General features: G+C 37.1%; 3 protein-coding genes and 1 pseudogene across 3 annotated transcripts in view; 2 read left to right on the top strand and 2 right to left on the bottom strand.

The window, feature by feature from the left end:
• Positions 1 to 26,916, top strand: part of LOC145467188 (BTB/POZ domain-containing protein 6-like) — a 248,144-nt gene that overhangs the window by 1,951 nt on the left and 219,277 nt on the right. The gene's annotated exons all lie outside the window — the stretch shown is intronic.
• On the bottom strand, positions 7,230 to 13,989 carry LOC145467614 (thioredoxin domain-containing protein 12-like). Its single transcript, XM_081451192.1, has 7 exons — positions 13,796 to 13,989; positions 12,947 to 13,007; positions 11,988 to 12,040; positions 10,210 to 10,283; positions 9,032 to 9,101; positions 8,808 to 8,891; positions 7,230 to 7,506 (listed from the first exon to the last, which is right to left on the bottom strand). The coding sequence occupies exons 1-7, from the start codon at positions 13,890 to 13,892 to the stop codon at positions 7,439 to 7,441; spliced, it is 507 nt and encodes a 168-aa protein (XP_081307318.1). The 5' UTR covers positions 13,893 to 13,989; the 3' UTR covers positions 7,230 to 7,438.
• LOC145468755 (uncharacterized) lies at positions 14,075 to 17,755 on the bottom strand (annotated as a pseudogene).
• On the top strand, positions 25,207 to 26,626 carry LOC145468866 (vesicular inhibitory amino acid transporter-like). The gene has a single exon (XM_081452558.1). The coding sequence runs from the start codon at positions 25,238 to 25,240 to the stop codon at positions 26,582 to 26,584; it is 1,347 nt and encodes a 448-aa protein (XP_081308684.1). The 5' UTR covers positions 25,207 to 25,237; the 3' UTR covers positions 26,585 to 26,626.

Raw genomic sequence — 26,916 nt, 5'->3', positions numbered from 1 at the left:
GAAAACTACTTCACAGGTCTAGTCACAACATAAATAAGGAATAAAATAAATTACAATGAACAATATTAAAAATGCATTATTACTGTTTTAACATCGATAAAATATAAAAAACACATATACAAAATTGAATCGTTACCTCAGTCGGAGTTCCCTTTTGTCAAATACAATTCCAAGGTATTATTCGGAATTTTAACGGTACGTATTACAGTGTTGTTATAATTTATAAACCGTTAAGGGCCCATTAACCGATTCATGCGCGCGCTCGCGCGCGTTGCTAAGGAGGTGAAATTTCACTTCTGTCAGCCTCAGCGGGGAAAATTTAAACAATTCAACAAGTTGCAAATTCGGTTACATTTTAGAGGTTTTTCCTTTGTGTTTCACAAAATTCAAAGTAAAAAAGTACAAGCTAAAACAAAGTAAGAGAAAAAGAAAAACCATTCCTGTGTGGCTTTCGTGTGCTTCGTTTGATCTCATCGAGCCGCTGATAGTGTAAATTGCGCACTCGAACTGCGCTCGCGCTCATAGGGTAACTTCCGATTGATATCGCGGGTACTTCCGGTTTCTTTAAAATGCTAAAGGAAATGTGGTTTTTGATTAAATTAGCATTTTTCGAGGAGTTGCGATTAAAGCCAATGTTGGAAACATAGCTACGCATTTCTTTTGTAAAATCATCCTTTTTTCAGAACGAATTTTTCAATATTTTGAAATTCTCTCAAAATTTGATCTTCTATAAATGAAACAAAATCTATGTATAGCGTAATAAAGATTAAAGTTAAAATATTTAATTAAGGGGAAACATCCCGATAAAGTAATATGCTTGAGAGCCGTTACATTTTTTCAGAATGAGTCACATGACCATGGGCTTGGCCTGATGACGTCATCACTAGTGTTACTGATCATGAAAAAGTTTAAACACATGAAATAACTGAAATAACCAAATATGACAGGGTTATAAGAGAATAAATTTTCCCTGGCAAGACTTGAAAAGATCAGTTAATGGGCCCTTAACATCGTAATAAAAGGTTAGAACCACGTGTTTTGATCTCCGGTTTTCTTTAGTGCTCCCCGGAAGGAAGTCAGCTTCTTAGTAGGAAGTGTTCCATAAACTTTGAAGGCAGCTTCTTCATATTGCCTTTGCCACAGGTCTGAGTCTTCACTCATTCGACGATACTTTTCTAGTATTTTATCAGTCAGATATCGAAATTGGAGTTTTCTTTCATGATGTTTCGAATCGCCTTTATTGTTGTCGCCCGTCGGTGGCTTGAACGGGCTTGGATTTTCGTGTTCACCCGAAAAAATCGCGTCCATATTTGGCCTAAAGAAATAATGAAGTGGAGAGCAAACGAGAAGGTAAGTTTGGAAAATAATTTTCAAAAAAAATGATTGGAATATATCTTCTTGTGAGAGAGTGTTGCATTTCAAGCAAAATAATATAATCAGCGGTTTACTGAAAACGTTTTTCAGTAAATCGCTGCTATTTAAGTGAGATCACATGTAATGTCTATTACACCAGTTCCACTAATTTACATTCACACCGCGATAAAACTGTCATTTTTACCTTGATGATGTTAGCAACATCGAAACGTCGGACAACTAGAGATTTACTATTTCTAATAGTAAAGTCACTTTAAAATTTGTCATAATTTTTGCGTAGAAGTTGCCATGTTTTATATCTCCCCAGTCTTCAACAATGTCACAAAGACTGATTGAATTGTCTCCCATGGATCTTCACGAGTAATCAAATAGAGCCTACAAATTGTGAATCGATCGGCGCTTCAGCCTATGGCAGAATATTTTATTTGAAAGAAAATTCCGTGCTTAACATTTTAACATGTGGTTTATGGACCTTTATAGGAGGAGAAGAGCAGTTTCCATATTTGGAACACATGTTCTAAGAGATCCCGATCCTGAGAAATCTGCCGGTTAAAGGTAAGGTCAGGTTAACATTTAAAGTATTGTCCCATCATTTTTTTTTTTCATTAATTTGCGTTTGTTTTGGTCCACTCTCCTCTAACCACATTTCTTAGCCCAGTCAAAGAAAAGTACGCTAGCACTGACCTATGAATAATGGCCATGATACCCGATTAACTTCAATGAGATTTTCTCTATAGCTAGTACAGATGTTTGTGTAAAATGATAGACATAGCCCTCGTTCTTGAAGCATGCATGTTGAGTTGAATTAAAGGTATAGAAATATACCAGTGTGTTTCTTGTCATAAAGATTCTTTTGCTTCTTCTCGATAAAAAATAAATTGATGTATCTGGGAAGGTTGACGAGTATACGATCAATCCTTGCGTTAGTGATGGAGTGATAGGCTGCAAGCGCACAACCTTTCTCTACTCTGCCTAACTACTAGCTTCATCGTGATAGCTTTACGACATGGAATAAGTTACTTACAATCCTTTGAGGCTAGAAAACTTCGTTTTCACCTCATTGCAAAGATGATAGTCTAGGAGTAGTCCCTCTTTCGCTTAGTCCGTCGTTTTTTTCTCGCGGTTTTCTATTCTTTCGTGTCACGCACGACGGACTAACCGAAAGAGGGACTACTCGTAGTCTACAAAGATGAATGACTATTCATACCTTAATTTGCTCTGCCGTTGAAGTGACCTCAATGTCAGGACGATGTCTCTCTGTCGACACAAAATCGTCTTGGGCTAGGTCTTTTTATACCTTCGTTTGTTATGAATAACAACCATTGTCGGCTCAATTGAAGTTATATCGAACAATGCTTCCATGTTTTCAAATTTTAACGCAACAGTATGTACGTAGCCTCACAGCAAAATACGCTCTGACGACAATCGAACCACATCCAAACAAGCTGGGACGAATTCCTTTTCGTTGACTTTCATAAACAAGGCCAGACAAAGCATAACATTACAAACAAAAGATCAAATAATGTAGCATCATATTTTATTCCAGAAGCGTTAGCAAAAAAAAAAAAAAAAAAAGAAAAGAAAGAAAGAAACACAATGAAAAATACATTTTGAAAAGGAACACACAGAGATTGGCCCAATGACGCCAATGTTGCGACCTCCCCAGCTTAAAGGATTTAACATTTACGTGTGAGTTAACCACTGATGATCCAGGTTGTTTTTGCTGTTGTTGAGGCTTTCGTCTTTGATGTTGTCGCTCAAGAAACGATCTCTCTCCTTCTTCCAGAATTGCTTTTTGGTTTGTAAAAAGCTCCCATAGTTAGGCGTCTTCAAAGCAGTTTTCAAATGGGTGTAGTAAAAGCAAAGCTTTAAGATATTACTTGGGCCAGTCACAAGACACTGGTAATCCAGTGAACCAATCAGAACTCGAAGTAAATACATGTAACCGACTCGAAGCACGAGTTTCGAAAACGCTTTTCATCGAGCCACGTTAACAAATTGACGTCAGTTTCTTATGCGTCTGTTCTCTTATTGATGATGAATTGCGTCATATCATCGTCAAAGAAAATAACGAGCAAAGGTCAGGACACGAAATTGCAGCCTTGTACGTTATTGCTGCCTTAACCATTTTTAATCTTTTCATAAAATGTTTTTCCTTAATCACTATCAATTATCTTGTATATACCTAGTCTGAATTTCAGCCGTCTCTTCCCTTTACCCCTCGGGGTAAACCCTCGGGGTAAAGGGAAGAGACGGCTGAAATTCAGACTAGTATATACCTTTCCTTCTACAGTTTTCACGTTTTGTGTCTTTTAAAATCATGTAAATAGTGCTTCTTACATTTTGGTTTTTTTTTCGTATCCCCTTCTTAGTAGAAGGGCGCTATTTTCCTTCGGCTAGATCAATTTGACACAGAGATAAAATTTATTTTTTATTTTATCATTGTTTTAAAGCCCTATAGAGTTCAGGAGTAAAGAAACTGTTTGCAAAGGAACAGACTCATATAGCAGCCAAAGTTAACAAGAATAAATATGAAACTGAAACAATGTACCAAAGCCTCTGGAGTGTATGTCTGGATGATATTTGAAATCGGGGTGCACTCTAAGATATGGATTCGTCCACTATCGGCTCGACATAGATTTTGTTAGACCGATGTTCTTGTCCATACATTTTACAAGGACTTTTGCTTTTTGCTAAACATTGCCTTTGAGGAATATGCAGTACCGTTCAAAAGTAAGTTACCACCCCACGACACGAGAGTCTCGTTCCGCGAGACGGGACATTCGTGTCGAGAGACGAGACACTCGTCTCGAGAGACCTTTAAAAAACTGTAAGTACGACTGCTCGAACTTCTCTTCTCTCGTCATATTTACTTCTCGCCTATTGTAAAGCAAACATGCAATAATAACGCGCCAAAACATTGCCTGCTCTGACGAAGCTTCGCTTTGGTTTCATGTACTTATAAATGTCGTCATTCTACTTGTCTGTCGGTTCAATTTTCTCTCGTTGTCATCATGAAAAGGTTAACGTTGTTTTTACTCACTTTGGTACATCCACAATGTCTAATTTAATAGCTTGTTTATCGGAAATTGATCTTCAAACATGGCTATGTTTTTTTCGCACTAATAACCTACTGAACGAAACATGACGTTTTGGGATTTTTTTTCTCTTAATATGGTTATGTTTTTCATGAACTAATAGCCTATTCATGTCAAAGGTTCGGAAATTTGCATTTTTGGAACGTAATGCGCTTTTTCTCGTACTATTAGCGGAGCCTCGGGGGCTCGAAAGGCCACCAAGCAGAGCGCCATAACTTTAGGAACTGAACCATAAGCATGCATATAGAAATAGAAAACCATGCAACTCTTTTTCATTGGTCAACATGGCTAACGGCCTGGATCGCGGGCGCGGGCGCCCTATGACGTCGACGAAAACGACAATGTCGTCGCGCGTCACGGCGATTATACTCCAACTAATAGGCCAATCAAATCATGCAGCCTTGGTTTACAGCGTGCATCTTTGATATTGGACATCCATGTTATGGTCAATTGACACCTGTCAAAAAAAAAAAGGTATCGCAAGCTCAAACTGGCTGAATCGATATTTTAAGCCAATGCCGCAAAATTTGCCAGTTTAACAAAACCTTGTCCAAATATGGTTGTTTTTCTCAAGCTAATAAGCTAGTGACGTAAATAATTTTGAGGATTTTACCCCCAAATATGGTCATGTTTTTCTCCAATACTTTGGTAAATACGAATACTAATTATGACTAACTTCCAGGAAGTTAAATAGTCATATTTACTTACTAGTGATGAAATAAGGCAATACCAATAACAAATTAGCGTGCAAATTAAATAGTATCAACAAATAATTAGCTTTGAAGTTAGACTAAATAGTTTTCGTTACTAATTACCAATTATTAACACCAGTAATGAGTCCCATTTACTAATTAGCAACGCAATTCAACAGTCAATAATTAACAGTTAGCTTCGAAATGAAATATTCCAAACCACTGATTAGAGAAGTAATTAATATGAGTCACAGGCACTAATTATCAGCGAATTTAATTTCTACCCAATGACTAATTAGCCACGAAATGTTGCTGGCGGTTTCTGTTGCAAAAGCTAAGCAGATCTGATAAAATAACTTATTTAGTGTTTAGCATTCCTGGTTTTAAAAAACCAATGTTGTTATCGAATCACAACAAACTGTAAAACATGCAATAAATGCGATATTTTCCGCATGAAAAAAGATACACATACTTGAAAGGATCCTTGGTCCTTGGTATATTCACTCACAATGCTATTACGAGAGTTACATAACAAAACATGTCATAATGTTTTCTATTATGAGATAATCTCGTCAAGAAAATAATCTTATAATCAGGAAACTATAAAAACATATCTAGTGAAGAAAACAATCCATAGGCTTTGAGCACATCGTTTTCATACTCTTTCTTCTTTGCTTGGGCTGCTGTCCTCGCCTGTCCCGTCTCAAACGGATTTTTCGCCTGTTTATCGTTAATCGTACCATTCCCTCTGCTTTTGTGGCTGGGTGTTTCATTCTTCCAGGTGACGGAAGAGTCACTTGCCTTCCATCTGGCCTGGCTTGGTTTCAAATCAGTAACTGTCTCTTCTTGGGAACTTGAGGAATATTCGTGCACTGGAACGATTCCATAGGCCTTTAACACAGCGTTTTCATAACTCGACCTCTGTCGCTGGGATTTTTCCTTTTCTGGACCGTTATGCTGAGTAGCGTGGCTTGCACGTCTTATCGTCAACATGCTCGACTATTAGCAGAATACAATTATGATTCCCTGGTACGTACGCGAGTAGCGAGTATTATGCAGTGACCCAAACGTCGAACCTCTTTATACCCTTTAGCGTCTAATTATTCTGTTTTGCCAATAAACCAATCATTGAACACTTCCGCCGGGCACTACTTTTTCTTATTACATGGCTGTAGACAGGTTCTCTAAGTGGGCAAAGGTCATACAGTTGGCGAGCCAATGAAACAGGGGAAACTGAAATGTTGCGAAATAGTTGCACAATTAAGCGTTTGTTGCAAGACAAAGCGGCGACAAAGCATGAATTGTTCACACTAAGGGCAACGTTGCAAGCAATATATCAAACGCGAAAGATCCTGTTTGACAACATTTCCACACAGAGAAGAGAGTTAAAGACACGACGCGTAGAGGAGTATTTTTAACGAAGCTCGAGGTGTTTGTAAATGTGGTAAAACACTGTCTCGGGAGCTTAATCTATCTTCTCAATCGAAACTAAAACAAAGGAGAAAACGGAGAAATAAAATCGTAAAAAAATATCCTATAAATTCCGATAAGATATCCAAACACAGTAACGGTCATGATTTCCTTAACTTCTACCTGCCAGACAACGTGAAATACTGAGCCACTTTTTTCCTTGGCGACGGTGAATATTTTGTGGTCTTTTACGAAATTGAACGTTTCTGGCACCAAAAGATGCATATAAGCAAGCAGATCAATTACTTGTCGAAGCCGAAGCACGCTATTTTGCGATAACATAGTTCAATAACTGTTTTATTATTCGATCATCAAGTTTATTTCCATGCTAAAATCAGTCTCTGAAAGCTTAGGGAAGCGATGTGCCATTTTCCACACTAGAGCGTGGTCAGTAGTACGCATGAGTAGGATATTTGCAGCAGAACACATAAATTAGACGGTGTTACGCATGAGCAGACCATTATTTGTAGGCAGTTATTTACAGGCCACGTGTTGGGTTCTCAGCCAATGGGAAGGAAGGAAAAAATACACCGAATGATAAGTTTCTTTGATACGTAATCGCACGATTACCGTTAAAATGAATTTTAGAACAAGATTAAAGTTAAAAAGTACAATCTGTATTTATATGTTATTTCTTGGCTTGTCTAAATATTGCTAATGTCAAAAACGCGAATACAACTTTGGAATGCAAAAGTTAAGACCCACAAAAAGCAAAAACCGTGACGTGTCTGAGGAGAGAGGGTTATCTGGTACACTGGTCCTCTAGCAGAAAACTAAAAATGCGTATCAGGAGGCTCTAGAATGTTATAGTTCATCCCCAATGCGAACACCATCTATCATTTTCTCCAAGGTTTCTTTCATGCTATCTACAACTGGAATAAAACATACCAAGGAGAAATGTGAAAAATTCATAAAATCATTGTTTATTTGTGCTTCTATTTAACAAGTAGAATGTGAGCTCGAGATTTCCATCACGTGATTGTTGACGAGGTATCACACATAGAAATCGAGAGCGAATAATCGAGTTGTTTTAGCCGTTCAAAATTTTATCTAAATTCCCTTCAGCGACACTTCGAAAACGCAAGGAAGCGGCTGCCAGTTTGTTAACCAGGGCACACTAGTACGGTTCAATGAGTAATTGGATCTCCTGTGGTACAATTCAGTAATCGTGCCCGTAAATTCAAATTGGCTTCAGATTTTGAAACGACTCGCTCGTTCACTCTCTGAACTGTATTCCCCTCGGTCTAATTACTTCGCAATAGGCCTTTTGCAAGCAGTTTGTCACGTGACGTGCTTTTCAAGAACACACTGAGTTAGCCATTGGTAATGCATAATGTTATCAGAAATAGGAAAGAACATTTACAAAGAGGCTTACAAGCACACGTTCAGGTTTATATCATTTAAGAGGAGAATTTTATGGACGTTAGAGATTAGAAGTGATTGTATGAGAAGAAGAGGCTTTGCCCTCCAGTCACGCTCCGGTGGATTTCTATACAAATTCGTGTAATTTTGCAAGTTTTCAAGCGGCCATAAAATCTTTGCCTTTCCGTTTGAGAGCCATTAGACTTTTTCAATCTTCCTAATATTTTACTCGTCTTTCTATCTCCAATAGTTATATGCCAACAGCTTCCTTTTGTAGTGATTAAAATCAGAAAAAGTACCTGAAGAGCAAAGCTTCTTCGCTTCCATACAAAACCTTTGCACTACTTAAATCGTCATGAAACCTAAACCTTACCCTGTACATGGCATTGGTCTCAAAATTGGTGTTCCAACTATTGAAAACATGTGCTTTCCAGTTCTGAAATTCAGCTGTAGCTAAAACTTTAGAAATTATCGGTCACATGCAAAAGGCCTATTAGCCAATCAGAAGCCTTATTTACTTTCCTGATATCCTACGATATTAAGTCACTGACCTGACATAGATGCATAATCATGGTTACTTAGCCGAATTTGCCTCGTTTTGTCTCACCACGGGCATTTTAGCTTGATTATGTCAAGCCAAAATAAGAACCATGGCTCGACAAACTCGTCTGGCCATGGTCTTGACACCAAAGGTATAATAGAGGGTCTATTATACTCTGGCAGCTTGGCAGCTTAAACCAATTTTTAGTTCATGTACAGTACAGGTCTTAATTAAGCAAGTAAAAAAATGGTACCAACTATCATCACTTACTTCCTGGTGTGCTTCCATAATAGTATTTATATGAAGGATTGCCCTTTTTGTTGTAGATGTCCTTTTGTACCCTACCAGCTGAGTCTGAAAGATACAATCCACAATACATTCGAACCTTCACTAATGAACACCTCCAGTGATGCAGACACCTTCTGTCCCTTCTCATACAAACAATGTATGGAATATTTTATGGTACCTGACTTTACAAAATAAGCATTTTGTACCTAACATAAAAATCCTGGGAATGTATGCTCCATCAATCTGGAATTTGGTATCTTGTGGTTCTTCGTCATCCTACAAAGATGTAAACGCATAACTGTAGGATCATAATTTAATCCTCTCACTAGAAATTCTTGATGGCAATAAACATAGAGATGGTAATGTCAGCTAATCACTCAATAAAGATTAGTAATAAATAATTTATTATCATAATAGGATGAAATACAATGCAATGCAATGCAGTACAATGCACAATATAAAATTACAATACAATTCAATTTACAATACAATAAAAATAACAACACAGTTAACAATACAAGTTACAATACAATGCTATACAATTTACAACACAATTTACAATTCAATTTACCATACATTCACTACATTCAATACATGCAATAAAATACAACAAAATACAACAACATACAGTACAGGACAATGCACAATACAATAGCTTTTATTTATACACAATAACAAATTAAAGCTGTTGCTTGTGGGGCCATGTTATTACATTAAAATGTCAATTTACAAATACTAATTAAAAAATTCTAAAATGCTTATAAAATGTTAATTACAAATACTAAAATACTTAAAATACGAATTTATGAATACTCTAATTATTAGATATTGAGCTAAAATTATTTAAGACTGAGAGTTACAGATATCCAAGAGTAGGAGGGGATTTGATGCCAAAATTGAAGTTCTGACAGTACTCTTATGTCTTTCACTTTAAAAAAATCGTTTGTTGCCATTACCATTGTGGTAATAAGCTGTCAATCCGTTCCATATAAAGGTGCTGCTCTTTGTGAGATGGAATTCTTCATAAATTAATAGCTGCTGAAGTGGTGGTGCAACGAGTTTATGACTACCTCATAAGCTATACCTTGTACACTGAACCTAATGTACATTAATCATGAAAACATACCTACTGCTTTAATTGAGAATTCAGTAAGTGCTATAAATGATGTACATTAAATATGCATGTGCACTAATTGACTAATGGGTCAGTCAACTAATTTGTTTGATTACCCTGACTGACCAATTAATCAATTTCATTTAATTTCCAGACTTATTGATTGATTGACCGACTAACTCATGCTAAGAAGACCTCATGTCAGTAGGATTTGAAAATGAAACTTCAGTGGAAATGTTCTTAAACAAGCTAATTTCTCAGTGACTGTACCTCAACATTGATCATCACAAACTTCTTGCTTAATTCCTCTATTTCCTTTGATTCAGCAAATTTAGGCTTCAATGCTGCAAATACAAGAAAAGGTTTAATTTGTCTTCTTTAATGGGAAAAAAAAAATCAGTTGTTCAGGTACTTGTTACCATAGCATTGGCCATAATGTAATAATAATAACAAAATTAATATTTCATGACAAAGCCTACATCACACAGTGGCTTGAAACAGAAGGGTAGATTAAGATAGATGTATCATAATAATAAAAAAAATAATCATTATGAAATTACTTTTGCAACTAATTTGCATCTAGCCAAGAGGAGACAGAGGTTTTATTCAGCTAATTTGATAGATTTAAATAATCTCTTACTTTTTCCAAGTTTCCCACACTTCAGTTGTTCCAACTTATAATTGGTGGTGGGGGTGTAGGTTGTTGCAGGGGGGAGGGGGAACTCAAGAAAACTTTATATGGGAGGGAGCTAACCCAAGGACTGAGTCCTTGTCTTTTTAGATACCAAAAAGGTGTAGCCCTTTCATTCAATGTTTCATTCAGGGCCGCCATTAATGGTACATGTAGTAACCCATTTCACCTGTTACGGCTGAGTATACTTGTTGTGTTCTTGATGTTAAGGGTGAACTTGCCTGTTGTTTAAACAATTCACCCACAAAGTAACAAGTTTTTTATGGGTTTGAAGATGAAAGCAACAGTTAACTTGGAACTTAATGAACCCCTGGTACCTGACACAGAAAATGGTAGTCCCTTTCCCAAAGTTAATATGTACACGCAACAGACAAACTGCAGAATCATTTTTCTAACCCTTTGCCTAGAATCCTTAAAATACTGCCAGGATAAATGCATCTGTCTGAGATATTTTGAAGTGCCTTTTAGACATACAGTACCTAGCTGGGGATGACCATTTTACCTACCCTCGTACCTCAACTTAAAGAATCCCTACCGTCTCATAAACTTTAAGCCTGAAAAAGGTACCCTATCAAATGGAACCTCCCTATTGAAGGAGTAACCCTTCCCCTGGAATTTACACTAACTTGAGCTCAGCATGAGAGGCACATAGTCTCCTTCACAGCCGTTATTAGGGTTATGTTGTCATGCAATAATTGTACTTCTACCCATACCAATAGAAGCGTTGCCTGACGACCCTAATAACCGCTGCAAAGAAGGAGAGTAGATAGGCACAGCGAGAGAAAATTGACTTCAAAAATGCAACACATGTACACAACCTTTGGACAATGACTAGGCCTTCATCCCTGAACCTCTACACTGTATATCATAAGTTGACAAGAATACCACACATTGAGCCTCAATGCTCTCCAGCAATGGCAAAATGTATTATATTGACTTAGGCATGGTTCAAACAGGGAACTTCACAATTGCGCTGATTATTTCATTATTAGGTACATGTTAAGGTCAACATCTGAATCAGTTATGATCCACACATTATTTAGGCCAACCTTGCCATTTGATTTGATTATGGCAGTCAATTCAGATAGAGGACTTTACATGCGCTGAATTAGTGCATCACATTATGGATACACAATATACATAAATTGATATATTTCACATGTGTCAATGATTTTGTATTCAATTAACAATAAGCTTTCATACAATTTGGTTGTCAATCAACTGTCAAACTTAATTATTTGAGTTGACTCAAATTGGTTTAAGTCTTGACTTAAATGGCACATATAAAGTTTGATGTTTGAGTTTGGCCTTTTAAAGTAGTGTACTATACATGTTATGTATTAAAGCATGATTGTACCTCTGCATGCGCCACACCAAGACTTGTGAATAATCAACATCACTGGTTTGCCGCTGAAACACATAATCACATGCAATAAATACTTAATATTTAAATATAAATTAGGGCAATTATTACGAGACAAGTACTTACAGTAGTAAATATGTACAACATCTCATTTGACTCAATTTACTTATTTACATGTACCAGAAGTCAATAACTTTTGAAATGCAAACGCAAGCTCAAACTATTTCTAGATAATTATTAATACTTAGTTCGGAATTGAATAGACTTTGCACTGACTTGCAATCACTTTAATGAGTTCATTTTAGCAAATAAAATTTTTACATACAGTACATGTACAGATGTTGATTAATGCAAGTGAGGCATATTTTGTACCATCTTGTTGGCTGCTATAAGTTCACTTGGTGCTCTAATGCTACAGTAAAAACCCACTTGTAAGAACCTAGTGGTTCAAGAACTTGCTGGCAGAAATTTGCCATTTTAATACCCAAAAATGTAAGAACCCATTTAGCCAAGCAAGATCGAGCAGGTTCTTGTATGTGGGTTACAGTTAAATCATGATAAACATTTCAACCAAGGTAGTGTGATTTTGAGACTGCAATTTAAATTTCAAGAAAATACATGATAATACAGCTGTGAATAACTACTGCATATTCAAGAACCAAACCCAAGTTACTTAATATATATCTGGTAATCAACATTCAAGTATATCTCCTTCATACAAATTAAGAACCTAACTATGAACACTCTTACATGTACCTACACAATAGCCTGTAGCCACCCCAAAATACAAGAACCTATTTTTCCAGCCAAGCCAAGGTAATATATAACATAAATAGTGGTAGCTAATAAAGTTTGCGTGTTAATGATCACAATACATGTAGATGACTAGCACAGGTCGTTAAGTGGTAACAATTAATAACCAAATGGAAGCCAAATAACGGGAAAACCTTTACCTTGATTGTGCTTCTTTCAATCCTTCAGAATACGTTTTCCACTCAATATGATCTCCAAAGCCTTGCAATGAGAAAGATGCATTGTTCTTAAAATAAATTTAACTGTTTTAAATGTAAAACAGACACTTTAGTTAATAAACCAAGCCTCTTAATTTTATTCTCCTAGACAAGGACCCCTGTTTAACCAAAGAGCAATATTAAGGCTTTAATTTAACCTGCAATTTGCAGGCTGCCAAAGTCATCCAGTAGTATCCGAGGCAGGGAGGGGAGCGAGGGGGGCTTATAAAAAGAATACAAAACGTTTCAAAATGAACTACAGCAGTGTTGATTGAAATACATTTTCCATTTACTGAACTTTAAATAACCTTTAAACTATCATAGTAAATTCTAACTTCTGTCATGTTTAACTAGAAGTGGGGGGGGGGTATATCTTAAGGGGGGCTTACAATCAGAAAAAATATTTTGTCTTCAAGTAGATGGGCCTTAAAGCAGAAGTTTTACGGTATCAGCGCTCTTTTAACGGATATGAAGTTGAGATTTGCATATTTTAACGTGTACCAGTTAATCGTGATGAAACAGCTGTAAATATATCGATTATTTTAAAAAAATTAAGTCAGCTTCGTTTTAACTTTACTAATTCAGCTGATAATTACAACTCCGGATTGACTCAAAGTCCACAAATAACCCAATATATAATGCCTCTTTTCGTGTAAAGCGAATAAAATAATGTAGAACTATTAGCATTGCTCGTTCAAAAATTCGACTCTCTCAACAGGCCGTTATAAATTTTTAACTTGTTCTCAATATGCGCAAAGCACGACTAATTCTTTTATCCAGTTTTCCACCTACCTCTTCCAAGCAATCCATCGACAGGAAACAGACTCAAAAAGCTCGTACAGAGGAATAATAGGAACGAATAAACAGAGAGCGACGTAACCCCAGCCATGACTTTCTCGTTCGCGCCGTCAAAGAAAAGTTCAAGGACGCTTTCGAGGGCAAATGTGTTGCCTGGGAACTGGTAACCAACTTTTTCACCTGCCGTCGACACAACACCGCGGCAAAACGTATGCGCATGCGTCAACTTCGACATTTCCGGTTTGCACGTGCTGTCTGGTTGTTCAGATTAATTTTGTTGTTCGCCTGCGGTGTTTAAGCTTGTTGTTGTGAATCAGCAGCCGCAGATGAAAGAGTAAAGGACCACAAATACAGAAAAGGTATGTAGGCAATTACTTGTTGCAATTACTGGTCCTGGAAATGTTCGCTGGACCCTTTACGAAATGCTCCGCAGTGGCCGTCATTACTGATTAGTAAGCCTTTTGTCAGTTCGTTGTTTATCGATTTTATCTAGCTTATAATACTGCGAATTTCATAATGGTAGTAATCTCACAATTTCAACTTGTTGAGCTGATCATGAGAAGCTCACTTAAAACTCAAGCTACATGTAATAGTCAAGCGCCTGCATGAAAATACACATTTTCGGTTTGGAAATAAATTTCGATTTTACTTTCAGAACTTCATGATTACAACAGCAGCAAGATTGCCTTCTTTGGCGAGTCATTCTAAATTAAATGCCAGAGAACTTTGAGGTACCATTGGATTTTCATTCAGGATGGATAGGTCAAAGGAGTCTTCAAGTTGTACATTGCCAGTAATAAGAGACAGAACACCATTACAGAACTGTGTAGCAACTCACTCATTCGAAACAATAAATTTATTAATATTTAAAATCATTTCAGTGACTTATATGATTTTCTATGCTACAGTAACATGCTTCCTTCATGTTCCACTGTTTTGCTAGCCTATCCATATGTACACAAAAGACTGTTCAACTAACTGGACAAGTTTTTAATTCACAGTATTTTAAAGTTATAGCTTTCAGATTTTAAACTACCATACTTAAACTCACTTGAAGTACATAATTTTGAAATCTGAAGGTTTACAAACATTGGCTGCTCCCTGAGGAGCCTGCTTTTTTGACCATCCACATCCCTTTGGCTTGTGCTGAAACCTAAAATTCTTCCAGAATTGATAACATCTCAGGATGCTCCATGTTGCTGGATAAATAATCCCTCCTCTCTTTGAAGTGTATTTGTTTTCTGAGATCTATTAAAAGAATGGCATTATAATTTGCAAGTTAGTTCTCTGGAACTACTTTTATGTCCTTACCTTTCAAGGGGTTAAATGTGAAGAAAGGTAAAACATAATTTTACTTTATTATATAACAGAACTGACATTAATTTATATTGAGGTAAAGCTGTGTCTGCTGTTCTAGTTAAGAAACATTATAATTAATTAAACAGACTTTTTAAACTGAGTGGCCTTATACACCTTATTCCAATATGGCTGCCATTTTAGTATTCTTTTGTTTACTTGCAAATTAGCCCTTGTTGCCTCGTTCTTAAACTTGAAATTCAAAAGAATATTTTCCCTTAAACGAGGCAACAAGGGCTAATTTGCAAGTAAACAAAAGAATACTAAAATTGCAGCCATTTTGGAATAAGGTGTATGGTCTTTCAAGGAGGCCTGTATTTTAAATACAAATAAGAATAAAACAGGGCAAAGTGCCTGAAATATGCTATTGTGTACAACAAAACAAGAGTTCTTTTTTCCTCTACTACACGGTGTTCTTCACTCAATCTTGGATCTTCCTGAAGAACAGACTGCAAAATGACATTGAAAAGACCAGGTGCACTTTTGTCAGCAAACTCTTTCATCTGTCCAGGATCATACAGTGACACAGCATCACTGCTTTCATAATGATATTGCAAGGATATGAAAAATTTTCTGATCAGCTGGTCAAATGAATTTTCTGAAATTAATAGAAAAGGTAAGTATCTATTTTACTTATTTAAATAAATTATTTAAATAATTTTATTTATTAAATTTAAATATTTGATTCTCTGCTTGTGTCAATCATTGTCATGTGGTGGTCTTAACCCATCCTCTTACTTATTGGATTGCACGAGTACAATACCTGTATCAGAAATATAGTCTTGAAATGGTGTCTGTTACCCTTACCGGTCACCTAAACAACATTATGTTATTTTGATTGTTAACTAAGTCACTAGTCAATATTCAAACCAAAATAATTATCAGTTTTCCAAATCATTAAAAGAATGAGACTTGAATACTTGTGAAAAAGTAGTTTGTGGCAAGTCTGATGCAGCATTTTTTCTTGGCTAAAAGACTCTTCAGATAACTCTTCCCAATCATTGCCATAATGATTGAGAAGTCCTCTAAATCCTTCTCATTAGTGCTTATGACTTCAACTGAATGATGAAATTTACGATATTGTAATTGACCATGTGCAATACATGTAAATATTGATAATCTGTTTGAATGGGTTTTGGTCAGATGGTGTTATTACAGTGTGTCATGGATTGTCATGATGTCAAACAATTATCCTTCAAAATACTTGTATCTTGTATGTCTTGTATCTTTTCATTTCAGGTAAGTGATACTAACCTGATAGTTGAGTTAAGTCATGGATTGCTGTTGTCATCCTGTTACAAACTGTTTTATCCACTGTAACTTCACCATAGCAATTTATTTTTACTACCCCAAATGATGTTTGTATTTCTGCCATAGATGCTTGCTGGCTTTTTGGGTACTGCAGGTCTATTCCACAAGCCTCCTCTAGACATTTAAGTCTTAAGAACAGCAATTGGAAATGGTTCTGAACTTTTTGGAGGCCTTCGCTACTGCTGTGTTGATGCTTTAAGTTGTTGTGTAGTCTTAAAATTGGTAAATTGCAAGATCTAAATAAAAATTTTAAAAAATAAAAATAAACATATTAATGATGAGTTTGTTTGTATCCAGATACTGAAAATGGATGTCCAATAAGCATATCCCCCACTAATGAAAAATGGAGTAGGTGAATTTTTAGTGAAATGTTTCATAAAGTGGGTGTCCATAGGGTTCCTGGACACCCCTCTAACTGAATCCTCGGTGTGGAGACAACATTGCAGTACTACTGAATTTCAATAAGTATATGTCAAACTGACATTAATTTTAGACAAAACTATTGGTACAAGTTTATGGGTTTGGTCTTAGGAAAAATAAGTTTGTCAAGTGGCATAAAGTTCTTGTTTTGCTGTCTTTAAAATTATTATTTTTCTTTAAATTCGTTTGGCAATTAATTTTTCGAAATAATATTTCCCAGCTTCTGTGCTACCTTTTCCTTTCCAAAGTATACCAGTTTTAGAATGAACCGCCTGAGGTGGCTTTTTGCTACCTGCACCCCAACAATGAATTTTAGTGAAGCAATTGACCGTACTGTACTGTAGTCAAGAAGAGTAAAATAAAAATGTGAGGTACATTAAATGCAAAACACTCCAAAATCAGTAGTGTGAGATAATTTTATAGGTACCTTTTGAAGTTTGTCATCTGAGGTCTGTTTATTTCCATCTTAGTGGAGAACCATACATGCGTAAGACTTGGATCATTTAACACGAAATATAATTAAATTTAAAATGAATTTTTTTTGGTATCATGTCTATTTTGCCGCAAATTTTACAAAATTTGATACAAACAACTTGTTTATTGTTTCAACAAAAATCTTTGAAAGAGTATGCTTTCCTTTTCCTTAATTTCATTTAATTTGCTGGTAAAAAGATTCCGAAAATCCTTACAGCAATCCAAGGCAGTGCGAACCTGCGTGTCAATTGTAATTAACCGATGTCTAATTAACTGACCTGCCAGTAGTTCGTAACACCGGCGGCTTCTAGTCTGGATGCGAGGTAAACCTTGTTTCTTCGTCCACTCTGGCACAGCATTTGTAGCACCACCTTGCACCCGGCTTGTACCCATGACATGTTGCTCCTATGGCATCCAGGACTGCAAAAAGTCTCGCAGGAATCCGCTGCTTCCTAACGCCTCGCGAATGGTTTTCTCTAGGAACCGAACATCTGTTGTTGCTCGTCCGTATTTCGTCCCAGTGAACACGGCAAACTGTTGAGCCCACTTGAGTTCGGCAGCTCTGGTTAAATCTTCAGACAGAAAATATTTTTTGCCGGCACATTTACGCCTGCTTTTGTTGGCTTTCCCACATTTTTCTGCGAAGGAACCGCACAACCAAACCAACGCAACAAGGAGAACTACGTAAAAAAAAAATTGCTCTCGTCGAGCGCGAACGCGCCCGAAATTCTCTCATATTTTGTTGTTGGTGCAAACACCAAACCCCTGGGTGCAAGCGCTTGAAACTTAAATGAAAAATAAACTTTTCAACAAGACAAACCTTTCCCCTACTTTCTTTTGCTAACTCTTACTTTTTGTTTTCAAACTTAGCGGTACGGGATTTTATCTTGTTTACATTGGGTTTTAATACGTAACCGGAAATGCGTAATTTACCGGAAGCTCAAACTTGTACTCATGCGCAGTGCGTTTTACCGCGGTGTTCGTCGACACAGGCTACCCACGTTACCTACATGGATCATGCTAAGCCAAGACAGCTCTTTTTCAGCGTGTGGTTACTTTCGAGGAGCAAAACGTTATATAACGTTAGTGCGAATGAGATCTTTTACGAAGGAAAACCCGGAAATTCGTGAAAAAAGTTCTTAATGATCCGGTCACATAGTACAAAATCACACATGCTGGTGAGCAAGTTGCGCAGTGGGACTTCTCCAAAACAATGCAACTCGTACCAGTCCACCTGGACCTGCCTTTGTTTTGGAAGTCCCACTGGGCAACTTGCTCACCAGCATGTGTGATTTTGTACCATGTGACCGGATCGTGCGAAGGGCCTATTTAAAGTGTAGTTATTAGTGCAAAACCAAAGAAAGAGGATTATCCTCGACTACCGAGTGAAATCCGCTCTAAACCTCAGCCTATGCATGCTGCATTTGATCGCTTTAGCGACAACTTTTTTTGCAAGGAAGGCGGGGGATGGGTCAGAATGAATGAAAAAAATGTACTACTTTCTAAAGGAACTGTAGGGCTGTGTCTTGCATAAGGTTGTTATTCCAAAACAGCAAACAGGGACCAAAGAATTGCTCAGTGCTGTAATCTTAATGTTATGATTTAAAGAGTGACTTCTAAATTATAATAGTTTTTTTTTTCAAGAGAAAATAAATAGAATGAAACTTGATCATCTGAATTACCTAACTGAATAATAAGATTCCAGTGCCAACATCTTTAGCTTATTTAGGAACCTACATAAATTACGCACAGTTCTACAACCCTAAAGATCTCTTTCTCACTAATAAGCCAGATACATTTACCGTTTCTAGGGTTGGTCAAATCAGATTTAGTGACCACCCCCTAATTTATGCCTCTTGCAAGCACAAGTTTCCAAATCTTGCTCATTTAGACAATACAAGAAACTTGTGATTGACAATTTTGCTTAAGATATTGAGCTTATTTATCTGCAGGAGTCCGTCATGCGGTCATTGTAAAGGAAAAGAAGAATTAATAATTGAGAAATGATTAAAAATGCCAAAGTCTGTTCAACCATCATTTGTGAGCTTATTTCGACCTTTTCACCTTATAGCCTTTGGGCTTATTTGTCGAAGTTGTTTTTTTCCTTCTGAGGCTTTCGTCTTAAAACGCCAAAACATCACTGAAATGAAGAATGGATCGCCTGAGAGGGACATGACTAAGCCATCCCCCGACCCCGTCGAAAAGCACTTTTGCTCGAAGACCGAACTACAGCGGAGTTCTCTTTACCAGTCTTAGCCGTGTTTACCAAGTTAACGCACGTTATGATTGGCTTAGCATATTACATTAAGTCAGAGGACATGTCTACCACAGAGGACAGAACTGCACGGCATACACTCAAGCTGGTTACCAAGGCCCCTTCTGTTTAGCTCTCGAAGGAAAGAAATTGATTGAGGACCTCGGATCGATGTTGCTGAGCAGTAATTGCGTAATGGTGGCGTGTTGGACAAAACCTTTCGCCAGATTATTTTACTGCCTTCCTAAGACGATCCTGTACCCAGCTCTTTTATAGCAACACCCTTTACAACGTTTTGTATACTTACTGACGTTTGTCACCTTATTCTTAGAACGTTTCCCAGCATGTTAATTTATCACAACGTGGCTCAACTTTCGAATTGAAAGTTGAGCTCATTTCTCAAATATCAGGAACTTTTTGTAGATCTCAGCCGGAAATTTATCATGGGTTAAAACATGCTGATTTCTCAGCTGACAGTTTAAATGCTCTTATAAATGTATTGATTTGGCCTTTAACTTGGCCTAAAATACAAAAAATGTTGATGAAACTTTCGGACAAGTGGAGTAGCGCCACTTACCGATCAAGGATAAACTGTTCAAGAAAATCGAATTATGACATATAGCGTGGCGTACAACCCCATTAACTTACAGAACAAACTAACTAAGAGAAGGATAAAATTCCTGTAAACGTACACTGAACCAGTTTCTAGGTTTCTAGAAAAAATATTTATGAAGCCCAACAAAGTTCTTTGACAATTTTACTATGATAATGTTTTGTTTTTTGGCCTTGACCGTGCGCAAATTACAAATTACAATTAACGTTCACTTCTGTCTGAGGAGCTAATCAATAAAACATTTCGGTTAACCTGCCTAGTATATCAGCGAAAAACAAACGATTGTGCACGGTCCCCGAAAATGATCAAATGGATCGATGAAAAGTTTATTGCGCAGCCCAGAATTAACCTACAGAGCTTGAAAAGTAGTCCAGATAGCCTGATACAACACCGTTTTTAAGCATCCTTGGAATCCCCACACGGACTATACTAGTATTCTTGAGAGTTCCTTTAGGCCGTATGGATCTCAACCATGCATGCAGAAGTATAAATGAATATTTGATTAACGGCTAAAGGACACGGAATGTTGGAGTGGGGGATCCGGCGGTCTTCTTAAAAACCTAGTCTTATACACCTTATTCCAAAATGGCAGCCAGTTTATTATTCTTTTGTTTACATGGTAATTAGCCCTCTTTGCCTCGTCAACATGTACAAAATACAAAAGAATTTTGAAGTGAAAATGAGGCAAAGAGGACTAATTAACATGGAGACAAAAGAATATTAAATTGGCCGCCATTTTGGAATAAGGTGTATTTCTAACAACAATTTGCAATTTGGTATCTCTTATTTGACGTCAGACCTGGCAAAAAAATCGAATATAAATACATTTCAGGCATTTTTTTGCTATTCTCAAGAACTTTATCGATTTGCATACCGCACTTGAGGAGTGCTTTAAAAATTCCTGATGACCATTAAATCGCCCTTTGCTGGAGACTTTATTGATAACAATGATAACAATAGTTTCTTCATTGAATTAAACACATATATATATATTTCAGGACCAAAGTACACGAGCTATAGACCATATTAGAAACCAAAATGATCAACATCTATACCATATTTTAAACCAAAACGGCTTACAGTCCAGCGCCTCACATACTTACATAAGCTTACAACGTTAAGAAGAACTTAACACCCTCGAGGGTTACATCTCAAGAAAGGTTCTTTTCAAGTGCGTCATTTCAGACACAAAAAAGCCGACAGTTTGTCTTGACGGTGATTCGCCTTGGGCCTAGATGCAGCACGTTAAATTTATTCATGTCGTCCGGCAGAAGTAAGTGCTTCTATAGTTTCAAAACCACCCCTCAGTTAACATGCAATGCAATTAACATTTTGCTATCGTTGACGCGTGAGACTTAATGGTCTGGTAACTTGTTTGATTGACGGATTTTGCTTTGTTGTGTTTGGCACATTTGCAATCGCCTTATTGTTACTTTCTGCACGAATGAATATCATCACAAAGTGAAGACTTCGCCAAGCAGGAGGTAGGTAAGGCGAAGTATAAGAATATTACTGCAGTCTTTACCTGAGTGGATCGGCTCCATCGAAGTTTCACTTGCGAAGTTTCGAAAATTGGAAAAATCGCAACACTTGTGTTTCAGGATGAGGGCATAGCCTATTCTAAGGAAAGTTTCTAAGGGGATTGGCATTCTCACACTTGTATGGTAAGTCGTGATGCCTATTTTCCTGTTTTCTCGCTCAAACGGTTCGATAGATTTTCTGTTTGGAAGACATTCTAAAAACCCCTCGAGATTTTTATGGCTTTTCTTGAGCTGTGAAATGCCAGCTCTGGTTCTTGTGATATAGAAAATATTATGTTGAATATTAAGAGTGATCTTAATTGAAATGTCGTTTAAGATACGATAAAAGTTCAGCTCATAATTTCCGACACTTGGGTTGATACCGGTTTCACCCCATGGCGAGTTCGCCGCCACCGAGTTCGACCCCACTTTAAAATTCCTATTTCGAGTTCGCCCCGGCCCACCTTTGTCGGGTTCGCCCCCAACTTTTCGAGTTCGCCCCAAATTTTGTGTTGGACCTTTGGTAGAATTGTAGCTGGCTTTCTTTTCCGCACTTATCCTGTCGGGGACAGCCATGTTGGTCTTATTGGTTTCCCCAGGCTATAGCTAGTGACACTGAACGTTTTAATTTCACAATAGACGTTATGTTCCCCATATCACAAAGGGTTTCGAATTCACTCAGGATATTGAGATCGAGGGAATTACAGGCTCTAATTAGAATGGAAGTCCTATCCTAAAATTAAACCTATCGTAAGTTAAAATATAACTTCGTCAAATTCCAATTTGACAACAAAAGTATAGTCATTAAAAGTCAGCGAGATAAATCATTCGACCATGAATGTTGTTTCGTTCGGTAGCGGTCGCTAGCGCCCAAAACTGCCGGCAATTTACGCTTTAATTCCTACGAAGATCTACGAGATGTACATGTCAGATGTCTTGTCCAGATATGTTACCGTGAACATGGATCCTAGCAGATGAGAATGTTAGGGACACGGTTGAAGGAGACATCCGTTAGCTTTTCGTTGTTATAGGACATACCAACAGTCAAACCAAGTGAAGCGTACCCCTCAAGATTACATTAATGAATTGATTATTTGAATATTGAACCCGCAAGTCGTTTCAAGAATGCAATAATGAATTGATTATTGGAAAATAGAACCCACTAGTCGTTCCAAGAATACGGCTAATGGTTTAATGTTCAAAAAAAATCAATTTAATATTTATTTTTCAAACGACTAGCCAATTCAATATTCAGATAATCAATTCATGATTGCATTCTTGAAACTACTAGACATTACCGTGTTTTCACCAGACGTTAAGAGAAAACAATAGCTTATTAGCGTAATTCTTTAGAACAGAGATATCGCGCGAAATTTTCCTGGAAAATTTCATTATAGAACTAGGGACCGTATGTACCTTTTTTTAATCGTATTTTCACAATCCTCCCCTTACAGATATAAATTCAGCCTCTTACGAACCTTTTGCGTACAACTCAGAGGGCGCACTACAGTATACATGTGATAAATGTCTCTTTTTATTGTAAATATCAAATTTAGGTTTTTACATTTTATAATTTATTTTATTTATTTTATGTGTCCCCTATTAGTAGAGGGTTTTTTATCCTCGGCTAGAATGTATTTGACACATTAATAAAGTTATTGTTGTTGTTGTTAAATGTACACCTTTTGCTGTTCATTTACAGAAAATATCCATTCATTTGTGTCCAAATTTGTTTCACTATAGTTAGTATACTCTCATTAACGCCAATATGACCTTCATTTGCGCGTAAGGAACGTTCAAGGATAACACTTGTATATGTATTAACATTCAAAATCATCAAAAGATAAACAATATCTTCCTTTGACATTCATTGGCTGTAAATGTATTTTCATTTTTGTCGAAATAAAATTCGTTGTCATGAAACGACAATCATTCACACATTTGAACAATCCTTTTTCAACAAAAGACTTTCAATAACATAATTTGCATGAGAACTCACAATCAATTGCATTATTATACAACCATATCCGTGAAGGTGACAATCTTTAGCACGTTGAGACAGACATTACCGTTTTTCCACCTAACGTTAAGAGAGAACAATAGCTTATCAGCGTAATTCCTTTGAACAGAGACATCCCGCCCAATTTTCCTCGAAAATTTGATTGTAGAACTAGGGACCATATGTACCTTTTTTTAATCGTATTTTCACAATCCTCCCCTTGCTGATATAAATTCAGCCTCTTACGAACCTTTTGCGTACAACTCAGAGGGCGCACTTCAGCATACCTGTACATGTGATAAAGTGACAGTTAGATTTCCCCACAAATGCCACGAAGAAATAGAATCCCATTTGAACACAACGAAAGGATAATCAGGGCCTAAATGTGGACAATGGTATCGCTTCATGCAAACATATTTGCCAAGATGCCTCAATAGTGAGGTAATTGAGGGATAAATTATTCAGCAAATTTGATATTCTCTCCTCCAAAAATAAATGTTATTCAGTATGGCTGTAATGTTTGTCTCACCGTACTTAAGATTGTCACCTTCATGGATATGGTTGTATAATAATGCAATTGATTGTGAGTGCTCATGCAAATTGTGTTATTGAAAGCCTTTCGCAGAAAAAGGATTGTCCAAAAGTGTACATGATTGTCGTTTCGTGACAACGAATTTTATTTTGACAAAAATGAAAACACATTTACAGTCAATGAATGTCAAAGGAAGATATTGTTTATCTTTTGATGATTTTGAATCTTAATACCTATGCAAATGTTATTCTTGAACGTTCCTTACGCGCAAATGAATGTCATGTTGGTGATAATGAGAGTATAAAATAAAACCATAATGAAACAAATTTGAACAAAAATGAATGGATATTTTCTGTAAATGAACAGCAAAAACTTGGGGGCTACGCTTGACTTGTTTTGACTGTAAATGGCATAGTATTAAATAGATATCCCTCGCCATGCTCTACGAGATAAGGAATGAGGGTTCACTCCACCATCTTGTATTCTCCATCTTGGATTTCACTACTTTCCCAGAGAAAAAAAAATTGATTTGATGGAAAATGAACTAAAAATGATACTAGAATGTAAGAAGTTACTAATTCTGCAAGTTGCTAAAGAAAACCGAAAAACAGAAACGAAAAATCCTGTCCGATCACAAAAAGTCAGAAATTTGGATAACCTGCATGTCACATGCGGTTGTCATGGCGGTGCAGAACAACCAACTTATCGAATAGTAAATTAATACCGAATTTTATCGATCAGCTACTCCCGTAGCAGCGTCGTAAGCACTTGTAACCTTATAGGATATTGGTTTTAACATGGAAAGGTTAGCTGCTCATTTGATTCTTTTGTGTAAGATTGTTTTTGACCAAGTGAAAGCTGACAGAGAACTTTTGAAAATATAGGTTCCTGACGTAATATGACAATTCGCCTGTGTGGGAATGCTTTACGGCTTCTTCGGAATCAAGCTATTTAGAGATGGACGCAGCCTACCTTCCTCTAACAAGTGAACAATTTGATGAGCTTGAAGATGCTGAAATTTTGACGCTGCTACAGTCTTCAGACGCACAGAGTTCGTCTGATGATGGTCTTGTTCTTCCATCAAAGAAAAAAGTCTCACCTGACCCCTCCTCGGGTGATTCGTCCGTGTGGAGAGCTGCAGTGAATATTTTTAACTTTATGGAAGGCATTGGCTTTCTTGCTGTACCCTATGCGCTTAAAGAGGGAGGAATAGCCGCCATGGTAATGTTTATAATAACCCCAATTATCATGCGGTACATAGGAACAATTCTAAGTGAGTGCCTCTATGACGAGGATGAGCAAGGAAACAGACATCGCGTGAGGTTAGGATATAAAGACCTAGGCGACGTGCTTTTACCCAAATATGGTGGTTATATAGTATCTGGTATTATTCAGGTAGACGTTTTTTTGATGGCTGTTTCTTATCTTGTCCTTTTCGGATCTGTCATGCGCCATGACTTCCCGTGTGTACCCATCACAGAGCGCATGTGGATAGGAATCGCTGGATGCTTGGTCCTACCGACAGTTTTCCTGAAGTCACTCTCGCAGATTGCATGGTTGAGTGCTACCAGCGTGATCGCTTTAATTGCAGTTGTGGTGTATGTTTTATGGTACGGAGCAGAGAATACGGGCGAGTGGGACCTGAGCACCATCGTGTTTTGGGACGCGGAAGGTGTGGTTACATCTTCATCAATTTTGCTCTACAGTTACTTTGCTCACCCTATAATTCCATCTGTAGAGGGAAGTATGGCCGATAAAGGAAAGTTCGGCAGAGCTTTAACTTTGGCGTATGTCGTAAGTACGTCGATGAAATTATCTTTCGCTGTTTTTGCTTTCCTTTCCTTCGGTGCCAACACTGATGCACTCATATTAAATAGTCTTCCCTCAGGACCTGTTCACATATCTGTTGGTTCTTTCTTCGCTTTGAATTGCATACTATCCTATTGTCTCGTTCTTTATCCATTGTTTGAGTCTGTTTACAAGTCAGTTACCACACGCATTCAAAATGACCAAATACCTGACTTTATAACAAACGCAGTGATTCGAGTCACAGTAGTTGTTCTGTCAGTCGTTGTGGCCATTTTAGTGCCAAGTTTCTTGTTAATAATTTCATTTATCGGAGGCATATTAGATTCTCCTGCATGTTACATTTTCCCAATTATCTTGCGTTTTAAGCTCAAGTATAAGCGCCTTAAGATACATCAAGTTTGTGTTGATTCTTTTATAGTAACTTTCGGGGTCATCGCAGTGTTATCAAGTGTTCCAGTGTCCATTAAAACCCTAATTAACTTTTATGAACAATAACTAAGTAATACTCTACATTAATCAAAAAGCTTAAAGTTTCTATGAAGCGAGATTTTTGTCGGCATAATCTAAAAATATACTATCATGATACATAATACACCATTTTACAGTTGTTTGCTCAGCGACCTGGCCTTTCCATTTTGACACCGACTTCACTGCTTTTGCTGTGTAAATCAAGTTGTTATGATTGCTAACTAGTTTTCATTTAAATGGGAAAAGCAGAGAGGTTTGTATCAAAACAAAGTCAGCTTTAGACTCACTTGCATTTACAGGCCAGGTAACTGAGTGCACAACTGTAAAATGGCCCATTCTAAAGTTTAAGACGGGTATGA

Source organism: Orbicella franksi, chromosome 14 (genome assembly GCF_964199315.1).
Source record: "Orbicella franksi chromosome 14, jaOrbFran1.1, whole genome shotgun sequence".
NCBI classification, from domain to species: Eukaryota; Metazoa; Cnidaria; class Anthozoa; order Scleractinia; family Merulinidae; genus Orbicella; species Orbicella franksi.
The sequence above is the reverse complement of the archived record's forward strand: the minus strand, read 5'-3'. Positions and strand labels throughout refer to the sequence as shown.